General features: G+C 51.6%; 2 protein-coding genes across 4 annotated transcripts in view; one reads left to right on the forward strand and one right to left on the reverse strand.

Moving 5' to 3' along the window:
• Positions 1–225: 225 nt before the first annotated feature.
• PPP1R3G (protein phosphatase 1 regulatory subunit 3G) lies at positions 226–3787 on the reverse strand. Its single transcript, XM_081246701.1, has one exon. The coding sequence runs from the start codon at positions 3157–3159 to the stop codon at positions 2098–2100; it is 1062 nt and encodes a 353-aa protein (XP_081102827.1). The 5' UTR covers positions 3160–3787; the 3' UTR covers positions 226–2097.
• Positions 3788–16128: 12341 nt separating this feature from the next.
• The window catches only part of RPP40 (ribonuclease P/MRP subunit p40), a 47165-nt gene continuing 42323 nt past the window's right edge, over positions 16129–20970 (forward strand). For 2 of the 3 annotated variants that reach the window (XM_081245401.1, XM_081245400.1), the window contains exons 1-2: positions 16129–16225; positions 17436–17566. The gene's annotated coding sequence lies outside the window, so the exon portion shown is untranslated. The remainder of the gene's footprint in view (positions 16226–17435; positions 17567–20970) is intronic. The other variant, XM_081245399.1, reaches the window with a different exon arrangement.

The raw sequence follows: 20970 nt of genomic DNA on the forward strand, positions 1-20970 counted from the left end.
ATTAACTTGATGGCTTTCCACTAATAAATTAATACTTAAATTTTTTTCCATGATCAGTTACCCCTAGCAAACACTGCTATAGTCAAAAAGGATGTCTACAAACCAGAGTTCAATCTAAATATTCCTATAGCTTGAGACATCCCATTTTGAGGCATCGAAATATCTGGCAGTTTTTTGTAGCTTGATGTTAATTCAGATGGGTGCTATATTTTAGCTGCCTTGACTTTGTGTTATTTCTTAGAAGTAAGAAGCAGGTAGATTCCCCTCCCCAGTACAGTAATAACTGTACATTTGGTGTCTTAGTGTTTACTGTAATCAACCAAGATTCCTGAGAGTAATGTAACCAGTTTTATCTTTACCCAAAGGAGGTTTACTTCAAGTGACAAATTTCACTAAAAGTTTAACTGCTTTATTAAGTATGACTCTCGACATATAGTTTAAAAGAAATACTACTTCTCTAAAGCAGGGGTTGGCAGACTTTTCTATAAAGAGCCAGATAGTAAATATTTTAGAGTTTGCCATATGGTCTCTGTTGCATCTGCTCAACTCTACTCATGTAGCAGGAAAGCAATCGTGGATAGTATGTGAATGAACGTGCATGGCTGTGTTCCTATAAAACTTTATTTATGGACACCGAAATTTGAATTTCACACAATTCTCATGTGTCACAAAAATAGTATTCTTCTTTTGAATTTTTCCAAATATTTAAACATGTAAAAAACATTCTTAGCTCTCAGGCCCTACAAGAACAGGCTTCAGGCTGAATTTGGCCCGTGGGCTGTATGATACCTACCCCGGTTCTCAGTGAAACAATCCCTCCTTAAAGATTAGCATTACAAAACCAACTGATTGCACTAGCCATGTGCTCGAACATATGAAAACCAAAGAAAGACAAGTTACCAAGGCAGGACCAAGGTATGAAGAAATCCAGCCCTCAGGAGGCTCACCAGCCCTGATCTTGGCACCCACAGCCATCAGCAGTGAATGAAGAAGGCCAGCCAGGCTGGTGCCCACCGGATTCGGAGCAGGATTTTCTTGCTGGGCATGCTTCATCATTCAAGCCACCACTCCCTGCTGTGGCTCCAAGAGGGACAGAAGCCACCTTTCCATCCCTCATCTCCCCGGCTTGGAGTCCAGCCACCGAGAGTCCGGCGTCTCTGACTGCTAATGGCCCAGGAGTCTAGCAGCTACGATGTGCTTTGCCTACACATCGCGGCTGGAGGCTGGAGGCCAAAGACCGGCTCTGACGGCTCACAGCCAAGGCCTGCCGATTACGCTGGCATTTCAACTCACCAAGCATCTTATTTTGCCCGGGGAAAGAACGACTTTTACAAAACACTTTTAAGCACACTCCAGCCCATTATGGGAAATCTGGGCCTTTCCACATCAGACAGGAGGGATGGAAGAAGGGAAATTTGAAAATATTGTTGTTTGACCACTTTAAAGTGTAGCATCATCCGCTGCAGAAGATGGCCCGACTGCCGAGGTCTCCCAAACTGCCGGGAGCTGAAATATCAAGTAACAGACGTGCACGTGGCCTTTACTTTTCAAAAGGACATTTGTACGCAAGTGCACGAGTCTCAGCAAATATTTCCCAGATCCCAGGTAAGAGAAAAGGACTGCCCGGCCAAGGCCCCACCTGGTTTTCTCGAGAAACAGGCCGCGGGCTCCCGCGGGCCCGCAGTTCACGCCGTCGTCCCTCGGCACGAGGCGGCGGGATGCTTCGACCGCTCCCTGAGACCCGAGGGGACGTCCACAGTTAAAAACAAATCCCAAGGGTTTGCAGCCTCGCTCAGGAGTCAGGAGTCTTTTGCGTGGAGAAAGCCACTGCTCGGAATCTTTTGGATTTCTTCCCATTCGACGCGCGGCGAGAACTCCAGAGGCCAAAGCGACCGGAAAGAGGCCGGCAAGGTAGGGCGCTTCGCCTGGTAGGGCTCCGTGCTTGCTGGCGGGTTGTCTGGGGCGCGAGCTTGCGGGGAGCGGCTTCTTCTCTCCAGGAGGATGACGCTCCGCAAAGCGTCGCGGCTGCCTGGGCTCCGCGCGCCGTCGGCCCCTTCCCGCGTCCCTGCGAGCCGTGCGGTGCCGAGGACTGCGGGCTCAGCGCGCGTCGGCAGGGCGCACGTAGCGCAGCGTGTAGTTGGCCCCTGCGTTGTTGTCCCAGTACTCGCCCTGGGCGCAGCGGTAGCAGACGGCGAAGTGGACGGCGACGCCCGGAGCGTCCGCGTCCTCCCCCTCCTTGGGTTGCAGGCCCGGGGGCAGGCATAGCGCGAAGTGGAAGCGCTCGGCGCTCAGCTCCTCCTCGGCCTCCCCCGGCCCCCCCGACGGCGCCTCTGGCGGCGGAGGCTTCCCTGGATCGCGCTGCAGCTCGGCCGGCACGTCCAGGAAGGAGCGCCACTCGGTGAAGGTGTAGCGCACGGCCACGACGCGCGGCCCTGGGCAGCCCAGCACCCGGCCGGAGCCGGTCACCTCCGCGCCCCAGGGTGCCGAGCACTGCACGCGCTCCAGGCACACGCGCTGTCGCCGCAGGCGCTCGGCTGCGGCGTTCGGCCCGGGGAGCTCGAAGAGAGGCCGCAGCCGGGGAGGCGGTGCGCGGAGGGGCGCGGCCGCCGCCGCCGCGGCCAGCAGGCCCGGGAGCTGCTCCAGGTCCTCGGCGCGCGCCGGGAGGCTGCGCAGGCGGGAGATCACGGCGGGCGGCACCTGCGGCTCCTCGGCCTCGCTGAAGTGCTTCACGCTGGCCAGGCTCAGCCCCAGCGCGTCCGCGAACTGCACCCTCTTCTGGCACTTGGCGCAGCAGCCCGGGATGTGCGGCGCGTCCTCGGCCCTCTCGCCGCCCTCCGCGTCCGGCCCCGGGGCAGGCGGCCGCCGCCGCTGCAGGAACTTGGCCGCCTGCAGGATCGGGTCGGCGGGCAGAGAGAAGGAGCGCGCGCGGCAGCGGTGGCGGCTTTCCAGCAGCTCCTCCTGCTCCCAGGGGGCAGCCTCTTCCTGCGGGGACGGGCCCTCAGCGTCGGAGCTCGGGGCCGCCGACGTGCTGCCGCCGTCCCCGCCACCCTCGGTGCAGAGGACCCCTGGGACGGGCGGCTCCTCGGCAGAAAGGGGGTCTTCAAAAGGCGCAGGTCCCGGCGCCTCCAAACTTAGCAGCTGCGCCCCCGGGGGCTCCATGACGCCGTCTGACCCCGGGACTTGTTCTCTGGAGACGTGATGCCTGGGCTGGTGGGAAGAGCGCGCAGCGCCCGCCCAGGCCCGAGCGGAGTAGGCAGTCCCAGTCGGCAGGCGCCGGGTTTCAGCCGGGGTGCCCAGGCCGGAGCGGGAGGAGGATGCGGGCCGGGCCGGGGCTCGACGCGGCCGCTCGGTGATGCGCCTGCCCGCGGCGGGGGAGGGCCCGGCGCCCGGAGGCGCGGCCGCTGGGCCCGGGCGGGCGGGGTCCAAGGGCTCCGCGGAGAGGGGGGACGGCGCGGAAGTCGGGGCTCCCTTTCACCCCCTCCCGCCCAGCGGGCCCGCGCCCGCCCTGCCTCCGGAGCTCCGGGGTGAACTCGCGCTCAGCTTCGTCGTCCTCCAGTCCGCAAAGTTGGCCCCGCGGGTCCCGACGGGCCTGCCCTCTGGAGGGTCGCAGAGTGGTCTCCTCCCGGCGGTCGCATCGGCCCAGGAGGTCCCCGGGGCAGGCGCACAACTGCGGAAAACTCGCCTGTGGGGACGGTCTCTTCCTTCCTCCCCAAGTTCTGGGCGCGCGGAAGCGGGCCCGGCCCGGCGCTGAGGGCACTCCGACCAGTTGTGGGGCGGAGGCGGTGCGGGGACGCGCGGGGCCGGGGCTGGGGCGGGGAGGGAGGCCGCCGCCAGCCGAGAGCGACCGGAGGCCATTCGCGCGGGGCCCGGGGGCACGTCCCCGCTCCTCCCCTCGTCCCGCCCGCCGCGCTCCGAGCTCGGGCCTGAGCAGAGGGGCCCGCCGCTCGCCGCCGGCCTTCCAGGGACGCAAACCCGGGGGGGCGGGGGGGGGCCGGGGGAGGAGACTGCCCGAAGTGTTTTCTCGCTGTTGGTTTTGCTTTGCTTTGCTTCGTTTCTAGGGCTGACTCCACCTGCCTCCAAGTAGGGGCTTCTCAAACTATGGCGCGCGTCAGCGTCATCTGGCGGGGGTGTGCGAGCTCACGGCTGGGCCCTACCCTAGGGCTTCGGAGTCAGTAGGTCCGGGATGGGCCCCAAAAGTATTTCTAGCAAGAACGTGCTGATGCCGGGTCCCCTTGCTGGGATCTTTCGGGCCCGCCCGTGCCCGGTGTGGAATGCCGTGACGGCATCTCAACTTGGGGACTTACAAGAGGCCCCAGATACACCTGGCTTGTCTGCCTGTTGGAACAACATCAAGATTTGGGGAAGAAGATGGCAACTCCCTGGCGGTCCAGTGGTTAGGACTCCGCGCTTTCTCTGCGGAGGTAAGCCGGGAGGTGTGGGGAAAAAAAAGAAAAAAAAAAGATTTGGGAAAGAAGATCACTGTTTTTACATTAACGTAAACATTGGCGTATTATGAAGTACAAAATTTGCCAACTATCTTAAAGATGAAGTAGGACTTCACAGAGACGGTGAGGCTGTGGTGAGCCTCTTGGGCTCCGACCTCGTTGCGCTGCTCCGGGGCGGGGACAGGAGGGAGCCGAACTTACTGAAGGAAGGCCCCGCTCTCAGGGCCCGAGGGCCGTGGTCGCAGCCCTGTCCCACTCTTGTCTGGTGGGAATGTCGGAGGTCCCACCCTCGGGGCCCTCTCCATATATCTATCGGAGGAGACCACGGTTAACCAGAAAGCCACACGGGTACAGAGAGAGTCAGCCCCTGCAGCAGCTGCTAAGAAGGTGGGATCCGACCTGGTCAGGGAGGCCGGGGAGCCTCTGTGAGGGAGGAGACCCGGGGCAGCAGCAAGGCTGCAGGGGGGCACCTTTCAGCCCTACAGAGGCCCTGGGGGAAGGGGAGGGGAACGCGCAAGCGTGGCCGCAGGCGGCGCCTCCTTCCAGGATCCTTAAGGCAGCCTCTGACTATTGTAGACGGCCTGGGGCTGGTACCCGCCTTGCTCGCAGGTGTCCCACCCCTCCCCCACGCGGCCGGCCCCCTCCTCCAGAAGAGCTCCTGTCTCATCCGACCCTAGGAGGGGTTCAGGAATGAGCAAGTGACCCAGCCAGTAAGACGCGGCGGGGGGGGGGGGGGGGGTGGACGTCCGAGAGGAAGCTTCCATCCTTTTGCCAGGAGGAGGTGCGACGGTGCTATAGCGCCCACGGCAGTCGAGGCCACCTTGCCAACCGTCAGAGGTGGCGCGATTCCTGAGCGTGGGAAACACAGGGTCCTTGAGGCGCTCGGGTTTCTCAGTGTGAAGGCTACTGGCATTGTGAGCAGGACAGTTCTTTGTTGTGACCGTCCGCTGCCAACAGTCTGAGATCTTTAACACCCACGAGCCCTACCCTCAAAATGCCACTAAGCTCCAGGAATCGTGACAACGGAGAAATCCGCACCCCTGTTTGCAAACACCCCAGCTTGGGGGGGGGGTGGCACGGCCCCTCCATCACTGAGAGCCAAGGAGCTTGGTCTTTGGACCTCCTACCATGTGAGGTTTAAAAAAATAAATAAATACAACCTTCTGGTTCAATCAGCGTGACTGAGCTTTCTGCTGCTTGCAGACCAGTGTCCTAACAGGAAGGCATCATTATCATAATTTTGAAAGAAAGAGTAAATGGAGCCTCGCAGAGGTCAAGGGATGTGCTCTCAACTCCTAGGGGATAGAGCGGGATCTGGCTCCAGGTGTAACCCCGGAGCTTGGCCGTTTCCTCCCTGTCTGCTTGCCCTCCAGCCACGTGGAAGGTTCTTTGAACTTTCCTGTTCTGAGTTTTCTCCTTCCCACCAACTTCCACCAAAAGAACAAACCTGGTTGATTTGTTTGATTGGGGGGAAAAAGAATGAACGAGCAAAAAAACAAAGGATAGGATATCTATGTGGACAAAAACTGACGTATACAGAACACATCTCTGTGTATGCCTGGCGTATCTCTGGAAAGATCTTGTCGCCAGAGGAATGGCTCTGGGGAGCTGTACCAAGGGACTGGGGGCGAGAGGTGGGAGGGAAACGCGCTTCTCGTGGAACTCTGTCCCGTGCAGATGTCTTGTGCGCAGCCTTGATGGAGGAATCGTAGCCTGCTGTGACACCACTGTGCACATCTGCTACGTACGCTCCAGACCCCTCACCCGACATCATGTGACTCCATCTGCTTTCACACCCTCCTGTCTAGTCCCCTTCAGATGACATTTTCTGCACAGCTCCCCTAGGAACCCCCTGGGCTGATGTGAGCCGAGGCACCAGGGCCCCAGGCCTGCCTGAGAAAGGGCAGTTCTACCTGGTTTACACACTGGGCTTCGCCAAGCTGTGGTTTGAGCGAAGCATTCCACAGCAGGACCACAGTGTCACCATCACCATCCTCACCATCGTATTAAAACCAGCACTCTAGAGGACGCTCTTCCCTTGAAAGTACCGGTGCTCTCCTCGTTGTCTGGAGTGTCCTGCCCCCCACCTCCACTTATTGAACTTTCCTGGTCTTTAAGGCAATTTCCAAATGTTTGCCTCCTTTGGGATGTTTTTCTGGAGCAGCCCAGTTAGTAATGACGACTTCTGCTCAGAGGCAGATTTATGATGAAACTACGGAAGCTTAAGTGTTCTCAGGCCCCTTCTGATGTGTTCACGTAGTCATGCAATGAAGTAAAACACATATTTTACGGCAAGATAAGAAAAATTTAAACATCCATTTTTTTTCTCTGCTCATCTGGGCCTCCTCACTACCCCTTAGAGTGTATTTCGCCTCTGCGTTAACCAGACCTCCTTAGGAGATACCATGCCTTCTTAATCTTACAGAGTCAGGATGACCCACTACTTGCTTTGTATATGCAGATCTGGATTGTATAAACTGTAAATCATTTGACGTATAACCCTTTGTCTCAAAAACTTATATAACTGTGCTTTGACAGTCCTCAGAGCTTTCAGAAAGACTGTCTCCCCGATTAAAATTGTCAGGTTGGCTTGAATAAAATTTTCCGTTTCTTTATTAGATCAACTATCAGTTTTTTTCCTCAACATAGTTTTTTTCACCGACAATACCATCTTAACAAACAACCATATATATGTAGAGAAGAGACAAGACAAGGAAAGGGGGTTTACAGTTTTAGGAGTGGCAAACCCAGGAAGATAAATATATGAGAGAAACTCATGGAAGATAAGGGCTGTCTAGTAAGGTTTGTTGTGTAGATTCCTCCGCTGCTGTCTCTGGGCTGATAAGAGCCTAGAATCAATGAGTCTATGAGTTCTCCTCCTCCTCCTGGTAGGAGGGGGGGAGACAGCTTCGCAAATGGAAATTACGTCCAGCTTTTAGCCAGATTCGGGGAGGGCAGAGAGGGGTTTTTTCTTGATTTTCTCAACGTTGTTTCTTGATTTTCTTCAGCTCAAAATAATCCTTATGCCAAAGCGGCACATTTTGCGGTGGCCTGTTCTGATGCCCTCCAGTGTTCAGTGTAATCCCCTGTCCTTTAGCATGGGCAGGGCCTAGAGATGCCTTCCTACTCAACAGTGATGGGGTGTCACTTCTGTGATTAGGTCTCTTGCTGGCACTGAAGAAGCCAGCTGCCGTGTTGTGAGATGCTCTGGGGAGGCTCCTGGGGAAAGGAACGTTTTTTGATGGTTATCATGTGAGATAGAATTGATCAGAGCCCTGGGGACTTCCCTGGCAGTCCAGTGGTTGAGACTTCGACTTCCAGTGCAGGGGGTGCGGGTTCAATCCCTGGTCGGGGAGCTAAGATCCCACATGCCTCGCAGCCAAAAAACTAAAACATAAAACAGAAGCAATATTGTAACAAATTCAATAAAAACTTTAAAAATGGTCCACATCAAAAAAAAAAATCTAAAAAAAATTAAAAAGTTGATCAGAGTCCTGTGTTTGGGGGCACAAACCTATGATACAACTTTTACAGCTGATATATGAAGGAAACTTGAAGGGGATTTTCCAAAATGTTCCTACAAAAATATGGGGGGAAAACATATGTTAGAAGCATTTTAGGCAGTTAAAAAATTATGTTTTCTGGATTTTGTGATATTTGTGGTATAGGTTAGCCTTTTAATAATTTATACTTCATTGTTACTTATTTCCTTATTCTAAATATTCATATTCTTACCTGATTTTTACTTGTGATTTTGTAATCTTTTTCTTAAAGAAGCCGCCCTTCTCCCCTGTCCACAATTACATGTTTCAGCCTCCATATAACCAGGATCTGCCCTTTTTTTTTTTTTTTCCTAGTTCTGTTTCTATTTAAAGTTTCAGGGACTTCCCTGGCGGTCCAGTGGTTAGGACTCCACGCTCTCACTGCCGAGGGCCCGGGGTTCAATCCCTAGTCAGGGAACTAAGATTCCACAAGACACACGGCGCAGCCAAAAAAACAAAAATACAATTTCGATGTTTTGTTTCTCATGGATTTTTTTGCATTAATTTGGACTTTTTAAATATTGAATTAAAATATTATTTATCTTGATTGCTAAGTTTTTTGGTGCCCCTTAAATTTTGTGCCCAAAGCAGGTGCCCATCTTGCCTCACCTGAGTCCTGGCCCTGTTTCTTGGAGGTAGGTGAAGCAAAAGCTGAGATATGTTTTCTTCCTCAGCAGCCCATCCTGACTCCTTGGGTTAAGGTTTTAGTTTTGTTTTGGCCGCACTGCGTGGCTTGCAGGATCTCAGTTCCCCGAGGAGGGATTGAACCTGGGCCACAGCAGTGATAGCACCTAATCCTAACCATTAGACCACCAGGGAACCCCCGGCTTAAGGTTTAATTTAATGTGGTCCTGAAAAAAAAATTTTTTTAAGTATATATAGCATATGCCTGTACATGCACAGAGTATATTTGAAAAGTTATTTTAATTAATTAATTTATTTATTTTTGGCTGTTTGTCTTTGTTGCTGTGTGCGGGCTTTCTCTAGTTGCAGCGAGCGGGGGCTACTCTTCATTGCTCTGCGTGGGCTTCTCATTGTGGTGGCTTCTCTTGTTGAGGAGCACGGGCTCCAGGCGTACGGGCTTCAGCAGTTGTGGCTCGTGGGCTCTAGAGCACAGGCTCAGTAGTAGTTGCAGCGCACGGGCTTAGTTGCTCTGTGGCATGTGGGATCTTCCTGGACCAGGGCTCGAACCCGTGTCCCCTGCATTGGCAGGCGGATTCTCAACCACACCACCATCAGGGAAGCCCTGAAAAGTTATTTTAAAAACTAGTAATACAGCGTGCTTTGTGGGAGGGCAAAGGAAATGACAAGGAGGAAGCTTGCCTTGGAGACTTGCCTTAGAACGTCTATTTTTAAATTTTTAAGGGAAAAATTTCTTAAGATAAATTTTTTTTTCTTATTACAAAAGCAATACTTGTTCACTATGGGAAAATTAGCCAATACAGATAAAGTAGGAAACAGAAAAGTATAACCATTGATAATCTCATCATTCAACAATAATCCTATTAGTTAATATCTTTTCCTGTCTGCCCCATTCGCTTCTGCAAACCCATAGCATTATTGCCTGCTTCGCTGGGATGCTTCTTACCACTTACTGCTTTGGCTGGTTCTGACTTGTTTCCAAATTTTATCTCCAATTAGCATATCTTTGCTTGCAGAACAGGGACTGTGTCTAATTGGTCTTTGTTACTTTCCCCGAGTGTAGAATGGTAGGCTTGGTCGGACCTAAAGACCCAAGAGACAGAATAGCTGAGTTCAAACCTCAGCACCATCATTTCTGCAAGTTATGTGACCTCTCTGAGCTGCAGTCTCCTCATCTGTAAAATGGGACCAGGTGACTGCCCACGCAGAGGAAAGAGGAAAACCCTTGCAAAATGCTTTGCACAGAGCCCACCATGCTGATGCACAGCAATTGTTTTCCGTTATTAACTGCTAGCACAACATCTTCATTCATTAATTCACCGTATATTTATTGCATGCCTGCTCTGTGCCAGACACTTCTCGGTGCCGGGGACACAACAGTCAACAAAATGCGAGGCTCTGCCTCCCGTGAGCTCACATTTTATAAACTTGTTTATTTTATTTATTTATTTTTGGCTGCGTTGGGTCATTGTTGCTGCATGCGGGCTTTTTTCTAGTTGCCGCGAGCCGGAACTACTCTTTGTTGTGGTGCGCGGGCTTCTCATTGCGGTGGCTTCTCTTGTTGTGGAGCACGGGCTCTAGGCACGCGGGCTTCAGTAGTTGTGGCATTTGGGCTCAGTAGTTGTGGCTCACGGGCTCACGGGCTCAGGCTCAGTAGTTGTGTCGCATGGACTTAATTACTCCGTGGCATGTGGGATCTTCCTGGACCAGAGCTCGAACCCATGACCCCTGCATTGGCAGGCGGATTCTTAACCACTGCGCCACCAGGGAAGCCCACAAATGTGATTTTTGATAGTGGCTGATGAACGGTGGTGATGTTTGGAAGACCTGCATTTCTTAGTAAATCAGTATTTTCCAAACAGCCAATGTATGATGTTACAGAATGGTGTGTGGGCCACTGTATATAAAACAGATGAACGACAAGGATCTATTGTAGAGCACAGGGAACTATATTCAATATCTTGTAATAACCTATACTGGAAAAGAATCTGAAAAAGGAGATATATATATATATCTGAGTCACTTTGCTGTAACCTTGAAAGTAACACAGCATTGTCAATTAACTATACTTCAATTTTTAAAATGGTTTAAAAAAGTTGTGTGGTTGTTTTTGCGGTACGCGGGCCTCTCACTGTTGTGGCCTCTCCCACTGCGGAGCACAGGCTCCGGACGCACAGGCTCAGCGGCCATGGCTCACGGGCCCAGGATCTCCCCGGACTGGGGCACGAACCCGTGTCCCCTGCATCGGCAGGCAGACTCTCAACCACTGCGCCACCAGGTAAGCCCCAAAAAAAGTTTTTTAAATTATCGTTATAGGGCATCTCTGTGCTGGAGATCAACGAGAGGAATAAACTTAAGGTCTTCTCAGGGCTTTTCTGAGCCTGCACCCTTCCTAAGGTATGTGCTGGAACTTTCTAGATTGCTCTGTATATGTGGTTTCTTTTGAATGTTTTAGTCCTTTAATGTCTGACTCCCAAAGGGGGAAAAAACCAGAACGTAAAAACAAGCACCAGTTCTTTAAACTCTCTGGAAGTTGTTTCAGCTGGAGGCTGCAGGGTTTGTAACAACAGCAGTGAAGGCTGCAGCAGTGCTGCCCACCTCTGTGTCTGCACCTCTGTGATCAGAGCAGCAATCAGTGGCCATAGCACAGATCCCTGTTAATAGAGCACAGGGTCCTTCTTTCCTACCCCAGCTCCTGCAAGCTGCCTGCAACCTGTTCTCAGAAATTGTGCTCAGCTGCTTGCCGGGTGGGCTGGAGCATAGGGAGTGCTACTGTGATAAGAGCTGAAATTGACCAAACTTAACAACTCTGAGAAGTGGTCACAGAGTGTGGTTTTCAACCACCAGTTTTTTCCTTTTTAATTTTATTACTATTTTTTAATTACTATTTTTTTGTTTAAGAATTTTTTATTGAGGTAGCAGTGGTTTATAACATTATATAGATGTGTGAAATTTTTTTGTTTAAAAAAAATTGTGATAAAATAAGACACATTAAATTTACCATCCTAACCTTTCTAAAGTGGGCACCTCAGTGGTACATTCACATTGTTGTGCAACCATCACCACTAGAACTCTTTTCATCGTCCCAAAGTGAAACTCTTCACTCATTAAACAATAATTCCTCATTCCCCCTGCAACCCAGCTGCTGACAACCACCATTCTACTTTCTGCATCTATGAATTTGATGACTCTAGGAACTTCATATAAGTGGACTCATACTATGACTGGCTTACTTCACTCAGCATAATATCTTCAAGGCTCATCCATGCTGTAGCTCATGTCAGAATTTCCTTCCTTGGGCTTCCCTGGGGGCGCAATGGTTAAGAATCCTCCTGCCAATGCAGGGGACACGGGTTGAAGCCCTGGTCCGGGAAGATCCCACATGCCGCGGAGCAGCTAAGCCCGTGAGCCACAACTACTGAGCCTGCGTGCTGCAACTACTGAAGCCCGCACGCCTAGAGCCTGTGTTCTGCATGCAAGAGAAGCCACTGCAAGGAGAAGCCCGCACACTGCAACAAAGAGTAGCCCCCGCTCTCCACAACTAGAGAAAAGCCTGCACACATCAATGAAGACCCAACGCAGCCAAAAATAAAACAAATTAAAAGAAAAGAATTTCCTTCCTTTTAAATGCTGAATAATATTCCATTGTGTGTTTATACCAAAGTTTGTTTATCCATTCATCCACTGATGGACACTAGGGCTGCTTCCACCTTTTGGCTATTGTGAATAATGCTGCTGTGAACATGGGTGTGCAGATCTCTCTCTGAGACCCTGCTTTTGATCCAAGCTACAGAATTTTGAGGTGCTTCATCACATAGCAATAGACAGCCAGCACGCTGAGCTGAGATTAGACCTCACCAACTGAAATGGTGGGAGGATGATGGTTACTGAAGCAGAGAAGCACATTGTCTGTGTCAGAGCATGGGGTCCAGCTTTCGAGACTGGTCGCTGACTTGGTGCCACCAGGACCTCCACTTAGGCAGTGGAAACTCTCACTTCCACCTGGCTGTAGAGAGGATAAAGCAGGTTACAGAATCGCAGCAGGTTATGAAAGGATTCACGACTGTCAATAAGGAGGAAAGACTACTCTGTTTGTATTCAGGCTGGACCGGTTGCTAACATGTCCCCTCCACCAGGACGATACTAGAGCCAAGTCCGGAAAATCAAGTGATTTGGTCAGGCCAGTGCTGGAGAGTTGAGAACCAAGAATTAAATCAACCTTGGATTTCTCTCTTCTTTGTGTGTGGGGGGCGGGGCGGGGTGGGGGGCAAGGGGCTGCGCTGCATGGCTTGCGGGATCTCAGTTCGCAGACCAAGGACTGAACTTGGGCCACGGCGGTGAAAGCCCGGAATCCTAACCACTAGGCCACCCGGGAACTCCCTCAACCTTGGATTTCATCACAGACCTGATGGGATGGAATGTCACTGTCGAAGTTCACCAAGGCTGACAAAGGAAGAAACCGCGACCACCTTCCTGGAGCAAGTCCAGTGGGGTCAGATCCAGGCACCAGGGTGCACCTGGGGATCCTGCTCTGAGGAGGTGAGCCTCACCCTCTTGAGGTTGGTAGTGGGGAATGAGAGGTTCCCCAACTGTTTTTAAAAATAGTGTTTTGGGGCTTCCCTGGTGGCGCAGTGGTTGAGAGTCCGCCTGCCGATGCAGGGGACGCGGGTTCGTGCCCCGGTCCGGGAGGATCCCACATGCCACGGAGCGGCTGGGCCCGTGAGCCATGGCCACTGAGCCTGCGCGTCCGGAGCCTGTGCTCCACAACGGGAGAGGCCACAACAGTGAGAGGCCCGCGTACTGCAAAAAAACCCAAAAAACAAAAAATAGTGTATTAATAGAAAATTTGGGTTATACTAAGGCCAACAGATCAGGAGACAATGACTATTGAAAAGACGTTTTATTATCACAGCTCCTGAGAGGAGGGGGCGTGCCATGCCATGGCGGGGTGGGGTGGGGGGGCACACGGGGAAGCACCAGGGTTGGTCAGGAGGCAAGAGCCTCTATTGTGGTTTCCATGACAACAAGCCAAGGACAATTCCCGCCTTCTCAGACCTTCAGGGTTTGGAGCTGCCCCCACGCTGGCTCTGGTTGTAGCCACCTGGGTTGTTTCGTGGCCAAAGGCCCCTGTGAAAGAAATAACAAAATGAGTGAACTTTCCTCCCTCTTGCTGGACACAGTGACCCAGAGGAGGGAAGAATTAAGTCCTTAAACCAGTGTCATTGCTCCTGGTTTGCAAAGAGAAATGCTGGGAATCCCCAGGGAGTGTCTTCAGCAGGCTGGTTGGGGAGGAGTGCATCCTGATCCACGGGCGGGGGAAGGACGGAGCGGGGCTTAGGGCTGAGGCAGCACTTCTGGGAAGCACGGTGATACACTTTCCTTCCCAGCAGAGGCCCACAGAGATGAGGCGAGGGAAAAGCACTGTCGTCTGTGTTCACCTCTGGACCTTTCCTCCGGCTCCTGTCACCTCCCACCTCCTGGTTAGATCAGTTCCTGGTCCCTAGGGTCCACTTTGCGCAGAATCCAGGTGCTAAGACAAGAACGTTAGAAACTTACAGAATCCAGAAAGGCTGAGTTGATGGAGTAAACAGAGAGGAGAGGAGGTGGGGCGGGCGGACCCTGTGGACTGGCTATCAGGTGGTTGGGCAAGGTCTCTGGGGGCTGTGATGAAGGCTGTGGGGTTGAGGGGCAAGAGGGAGATGAAGAAATATAACTTCCTGGGACTTCCCGGCGGTCCAGTGGTTAGGACTCCGTGCTCCCATGGCAGGGGGCACGGGTTCCATCCCTGGTCCGGGAACTAAGATCCCGCGTGCAGGCACGACCGAAAAAAAAAAAGAAGAAATATAATCTTCTATAGATGTCTTCCTGGGTTTTAAGGGAAAAAAATGTTTCCTCTTTAAATTTCTCTCCAGATTTGCACTGCTTTCAGTCCTATTTTTATGTCAGACTGTTATTTCCTGGAAGGTGACACCATGCCGGGACTGGGCCATGTTGAGGTCCCACGTTTATATGGATTACCTTGAATTGAGATGTGTGTTTTCATCATCTACATCCAGGGATGATTTTGCTGCTGTCCGATTTTTATAGAAAAGCAGTAAAAGCATCCCTGGCTTTCATGTTTTGGGAGAGAGAGAAGTCTGGCTGTGGCCCCTAAGGTCCGCAGGTGCTCTGATTTCATCTCCCTTCCCAACCGCCCTATTCTGATCTCAGGCTCAGAGGTAAAGTGGGTCTGTTTTCTGAGGGAGCGTCTACACAATGCCAAACAAACTGGAGGAAAAGTAAACAGTTAACAGACAGCGGTTTGGTCTCCGGATTGCAGACCAGTCAGAAGGGGTGGTTTAGCTCACAGTCTCTGCTTTATTCCACAGCTTTCCCTCCCGTCAACGGTCTTATCCGAGTGACTGTTTCAGGTTTAGGAAGGGGAACTACGGGGCTTCCCTGGTGGCGCAGTGGTTCAGAGTCTGCCTGCCGATGCAGGGTACACGGGTTCGTGCCCCGGTCCGGGAAGATCCCACATGTCGTGGAGCGGCTGGGCCCGTGAGCCATGGCCGTCGAGCCTGCGCTTCTGGAGCCTGTGCTCCGCAACGGGGGAGGCCACAGCAGTGAGAGGCCCGCGTACCGCAAAAAAATAAAAAATAAAAAGAAGGGGAACCAGGGCTCTGCAACTTTTCTCAGCCAGAGAAATCTGGGCTTCTTTGTTTTGGAAAACAGTAATGTCACTCCCAATGTCACTTACTTCTGGCAAGTGGGACAGCTGATGGATGACTTCAGGACGGGGACCTGAAGCAGGAGACAGCGCGAATGGGAAGAAAAACGTGCTGCTGGTGGGCTGCCGCTCTCTGGCGCCTTGGATGGAAAACCTCTGTGGCAGGAGACACCCCCGACCTCCGCCCCCTGCGGCAGTGTAAAGTCAAGAGTAGTGGCTTGCTACTCTTTTTATTTATTTATTTATTTTTATCTTTTTATTTTTAACTTTTATTTTTAACTCTGAGGGGACGATTAGGGCCTTGAGAGCTTGTCCCCAGAGGTCCCGGTCCGAGCTGCTGACTCAGAAGACACAGACACACTCCCTCCCGGGGGCAGTAACAGGGCTCCTTAATTGGTTTGAAAAATGGCAGCTGGATCCCAACAGCGGCTGCTCTCCGGATGGGGCGGGGGAGGGAGGAGGACGCCAGCTCCACCTCAGCCTGCAGAGCCCCGCCTCGGCTTATCTTACGCACCGCCTTTCCTTTCCTTCTCCGTGTTGTTCATTTCTGGGGCCCCTCCCCCAACGCTCTTTCCGAGCCTGGTCACGTGACCAAGCCTCGACTCATCCTCTGCGCTGACGTTTCTGGAGGCAGCGCTTCCTGCCTGTGCTGCCGGGCGGGCAAGTCCTTAGCGAGAGATTCCTCTTCTGTCCCTCTGGCCCCAGGCAGCCCTCGTCTGCTCGTACCTCGGATGGAAAATTTGCGTCTTATTTTCTCTCGAGCATTTGTCCGTCTGTCTTTAACTGCTCCCTTTGCTGCCTCTGAGTTCCGAAGTGTGCTGACTGTCCGGCAGGGCTCCAGGCGTCCTTCTCGGGAAGCAGGGACACTGGGACACACCGGCCCCCCACGGGTGAGAGCAGCTTCCCCACTCTGGCTGGGAGAAGAGCTGGGCTTGCTTTTGCCTTGGTTTCCGCATCTGTCAATGAAGAGGGTTGGGTTCAATCAATTTGTTCTCAAATTCCTTTTTTCTTTCAGCGGTTTTATTCAGACAAAAACTAGCAGAAAACACATCCTGCAGAGCCCTGTCCACTCAGCTTCACGCCCTCTGTCCCCGGCTGACCCCTCTCCCCTGGGGCTCCGCAGAGCACAGCTCGGAGATCACCACACTGGACTCTCCCCAAGGCTCCTTTCAGCTCTAACAGGCTGGGATCTTGGGGCTGGAGTTTTCAGGCAGGACCCCAGGAGAGGAGAAGGGTCTGCAGTGGGGCAGCCTGGCCCCTCCCATCTAAGTGCTCGGGGACAAGAAAGCCCCGATGACAATTGCTCGTGCTAGTGGTCCCGCAGCCTCTAGCCTCACTTTACCTAAAATCGAGTTGGGGAAACGGATGGGCACTTGTAAGCACCCCGGCCCACCCTGGGCGGTTGAAGAGGTTAGGGCACGTGGAGGTTTTTGCACTTTTTTTCCAGTGCAGTGGAAAGTTGTTGAAAGGTTTTAAATACAGGCTCAGCAAGATCTGATTTACACACTTAAAAGATTTACATGCTTAAACTCTAGTATTAGGTTGGAAAGTGGATTGCGAGGATAAGCCTGATAGCAGGGAAAACTGCAAACGTATTAGTTTATTCATTAGTCTTACTGAGAGATATCAGGATACCCAGGAGAAGGGAACCTCGTGTCTACACAAAAACCTGCAAAGCAATGTTCAAGCAGCACTATTCATAGTAGCCAAAAAGTGGAAACAACCCTAATGGCCACCACCTGCCCAATGGATAAACAAAATATGGGGTATCCATACGGTAAAAATTAATGAATGGAAACCTCAGTTAAATAGAGTCGGGAGACCATCAGGGGGAGGTCTCAACCCTGCGTGGACAGCAGAGCCCAAGGGGGAAAGAAGAAAGATTCCCCTTCTTATTGGCCAAGACTCAACCAATAAGAAACAGGGACTCTTTACTAAGCCCGCCCACCATCCTCTACCCTCTATAAAAGCGGCTCCTTCCCGCCCCTCACAGGGGTTTGCACCGTGGCCGCCACGGTTGAAATCTGGAGTTTCAATTCTCTGCTGACCCCGAATAAGCCCGTCTTTGCTGGGGAATAGCTGGCGGTCTTTTCACTTTAGGTCAACATTTTGGTGACCCATCCGGGAACCAGAGAAGACCCCTGACAGCTCCTGGGCTGCTGAGCAAACAGGTGCGGTGCCCACCTTGAGCTCATCGTCACTGCTTTTCTCACCGACCCTGGATTTTGAAGGTACATCTTTCTCCTGGGTCCCAGCTTCTTTGCGTTTGGAAGCTCTCCAGGTTTTATTTAGGATGTATGTTAAAGTCTGGTCCTTTCTGGTCAAGGCCTTGTTCTGTGTGCAAGTACTCATTTGGCACTTACTGTTCCAACTGGCATAGGCTTGCCTTTTGGGTGGATCCAGGGAACGCGGTCTGTTCTAGGGACCCAGGCTCCTCTGGGACCAGACTGTCCCCTTAGAACTGGCTGGTGTTAGGCCTGTGGGCTGTTTGAGCTGTTTTGGCCGTTTGAAAATTAGTCTTGGGAGTTCCCTGGTGGTCTAGCGGTTAGGATTTGGCTCACTGCAGAGAGCCCGGGTTCAACCCCTGGTCGGGGAACTGAGATCCCGCGAGCCACGCGGCCAGAAAAAAAAAAAGTCACGTACTCCTGCCAAACGAACCAAAAATCACCTCTGAGGGCTTCCCTGGTGGCGCAGTGGTTGAGAGTCCGCCTGCCGATGCAGGGGACACGGGTTCGTGCCCCTATCCCGGAGGATCCCACATGCCGCGGAGCGGCTGGGCCCGCGAGCCATGGCCGCGGAGCCTGTGTGTCCGGAGCCTGTGCTCCGCAACGGGAGAGGCCACAGCAGTGAGAGGCCCGCGTACAGCAAAAAAAAAAAAAAAAAAAAAAAAAAATCACCTCTGAGAAACGGGATCCCAGTTATCTAAATATTTTGAGGATGCTCCTCTCCGCCACCAACAGCCTCCTAATATCTGTCTGATGTTATGTTTTAAAATCGTGGTCCTTCCTCATTCACTTTCCTAACTAAATGGACTCACCTGACCAAAGGTAATTTAGAATATCAGCAACCATCAGGCGGAACTTTTTAAATCCCCGAACTTCCTTTTCTTAAAACTGAACTGGACAACCACAGTTCTTAAATGTCCAGAACTGAATGGAACACCTGCTTCTGTGGGTATTTTGAGGCTTCCAGATGTTGTTAGGAGCCTAAAGTTGCCTCTCTGCAAAATAAGATGTTAAGATTAACTGAGGCCCACAGACAGTTAAAGATCAAGTGGTTTCTGAAGCTCAGGCTCTTCCTCGGTTTCTTTGCCTCAGGCTCGGCCCCCAGGGCCGTCTCCCTTCTGCCCTTCTCTGCCGCCCGCCCGGCCTCTACACCATCAGCGCCCCCCAGGCTAAGTCTCTTGCCCAACGTTCCTTTTTCTCTGAAATTCTTTCCACTCCCTTTTCCTCTAAACTGGTCAGAACCTGTCCCTTTAAAATTCAGCCTTTTGAGAATTCAGAGGCTAGATCCTTCATTTCTTTTTTTTTTTTCTCTCAATAAAGCAGGATTTTTAGTACTCATTTTACTGGTGAAGAAACTCAGGCACAGAGAATATTAAAGGTTTTTTTGCCCATAGTCAAATAACAGGATCTCTTCAGAGTTCCTGCATGAGTGTGGATACGTGTACACTAAACTGTAATGAATTACAGAAAAAGAGTTACCATGTCTGGGCATTCCCAACAGATGGTATAGGTTGAATCTTTATTGAATGCAGGTGGCGTTTCTTTATTGAATGCAGGTGGCGTTTCTGTAGTTGTCTCCTATCTTGAGAGATACACAATGGGAGTCACTGCCTGGTGCAACAAGTGTTTATTTCTTTGAAACCCTTAATTTCTTATACTCCCTGGACTAAAGCTGAACTGTGAGCCACAGTCAAAGATATTCCTAAAGTAACCAAAGATCCTCACACATTTGCTGAGGGATTTCATACAGTCATTCAAACCTATCAACCTGGATTCTCTGGCTTATCTCAACTAGTTCATATGCTTGTCAGTGAAGCCAGGCCCAGCATTCAGTTTGCCACTAATTGGCAGAGTCCTGAAAGGTCTCTAGAATTACAGCTGGGAGACCTGGCCGTTTACTTATACGATCAGACTCAGGCAATCACTCAGTGACTTTATCAGGCCATTCCTAGGACTTTTCCAAAGACTGTTGATGGGAACGAAATTCAGGCTTGCACACAAAAATCTGATGAATCTGTTCATGACTATTACAATCAACGTCAGATTATTTTAAAAGAAAATTCTGGTCTTCTTTAGATGTTGATTCCACCTGGGTAGCTTTTAACTCTGTTTCTTAATGGGCTGAAACATGACCTTTCCCTTCTAGTAAAAAGCACCAGGATGGAGTGGGAAACTCTCCACTGCAGGTTTAGTAAGTCTGGCAAACCAGCTCTCTCAGGCTGGATGAGTCACCTCAAAGGAAGGCCGCCAGAAGTCTTAATCTTCAACTGGAGCAAACAAAGGCCCCTAAACAAAACCAAAGCCCTCCTAGTTTCTGCTGTTATTGCAAAGAGCCAGGACATTGGGAAAGAGATGGTTACAAGTTTAAGTGCTTCAGGCGCCTTCAGCCTTCTAACATACCTTTCCAACATCCCCCTGATCCTAAATGACCCAAAAGGAACTACAGGGGTTCTTCCCAATGTTCCCTCTTAATTGGCTTGGAGAAACAGTTCTCCAGATTGGGGCTGAATCTCTTCCAGCCCTAACTGACCCTGGAGCCAGAGTACTCAACCCCACTACTACAAAACAGCCCCTGCCTCAGGGTGCTAAGACCGTTCCAATAGTGGGGCTCTGTAACGCACCTCAAGAGGTTCCTGTCTCTGAACCTACACCCTTTTGTTTAGGCCCTTTGAGAGAGAGACACGCCTTCTGCTTAGTTCCTCTGCCTCTACCCATTTATGAGCCTGAGATTTCTGAGAGAAGTATCATGGCAGAATTTCTTTCTCCAAAATAACTCTAGAACTTGACGGCAGTCATCAAAGCAGCCAACCAGGTGCATTAAATGACCCTTTGACATCTTTTATTTGCTCCATCTCTGTTGGTGCTAGAGCTGATTCTGGAAACACTGATCGTTTGTCCCCTTTGAATCAGCTACCACCCTCCTTGTGGGCAAAATCTAAAACTGATATTGGCAAAATTCACAGCACACCTCCCATCAAGATTCAAATAGATCCCTCAAAACTTCTAACTGGAATTACTCAATACCTGTAAGCAAAGAAGCCCTTCAAGGGGCTTCCCTGGTGGCACAGTGGTTGAGAGTCCGCCTGCCGATGCAGGGGACACAGGTTCGTGCCCCAGTCCGGAAGATCCCACATGCCATGGAGTGGCTGGGCCCGTGAGCCATGGCCGCTGAGCCTGTGCGTCCGGAGCCTGTGCTCCGCAACGGGAGAGGCCACGACAGTGAGAGGCCTGCGTACTGCAAAAAAACCCCAAAAAAACAAAGAAGCCCTTCAAGTCATAAAGCCCATAATGGAAGACTACAAGACCCAAGGCCTCAGTGTCCCCTCTACTAGTCCCTGTAACTTTCCCATGTTACTGGTGAGAAAACCTAAGGGCCGAGGGTGGAGGCCAGTCAAGGCCCTCAGAACAAT

Source organism: Mesoplodon bidens (genome assembly GCF_964165515.1).
Source record: "Mesoplodon bidens genome assembly, chromosome: 10".
Classification (NCBI taxonomy): Eukaryota; Metazoa; Chordata; class Mammalia; order Artiodactyla; family Ziphiidae; genus Mesoplodon; species Mesoplodon bidens.

Excerpts from the sequence above, each read along its gene's own strand:
- PPP1R3G (XM_081246701.1), bottom strand. The coding sequence starts at position 3,159 with ATGGAGCCCCCGGGGGCGCAGCTGCTAAGTTTGGAGGCGCCGGGACCT.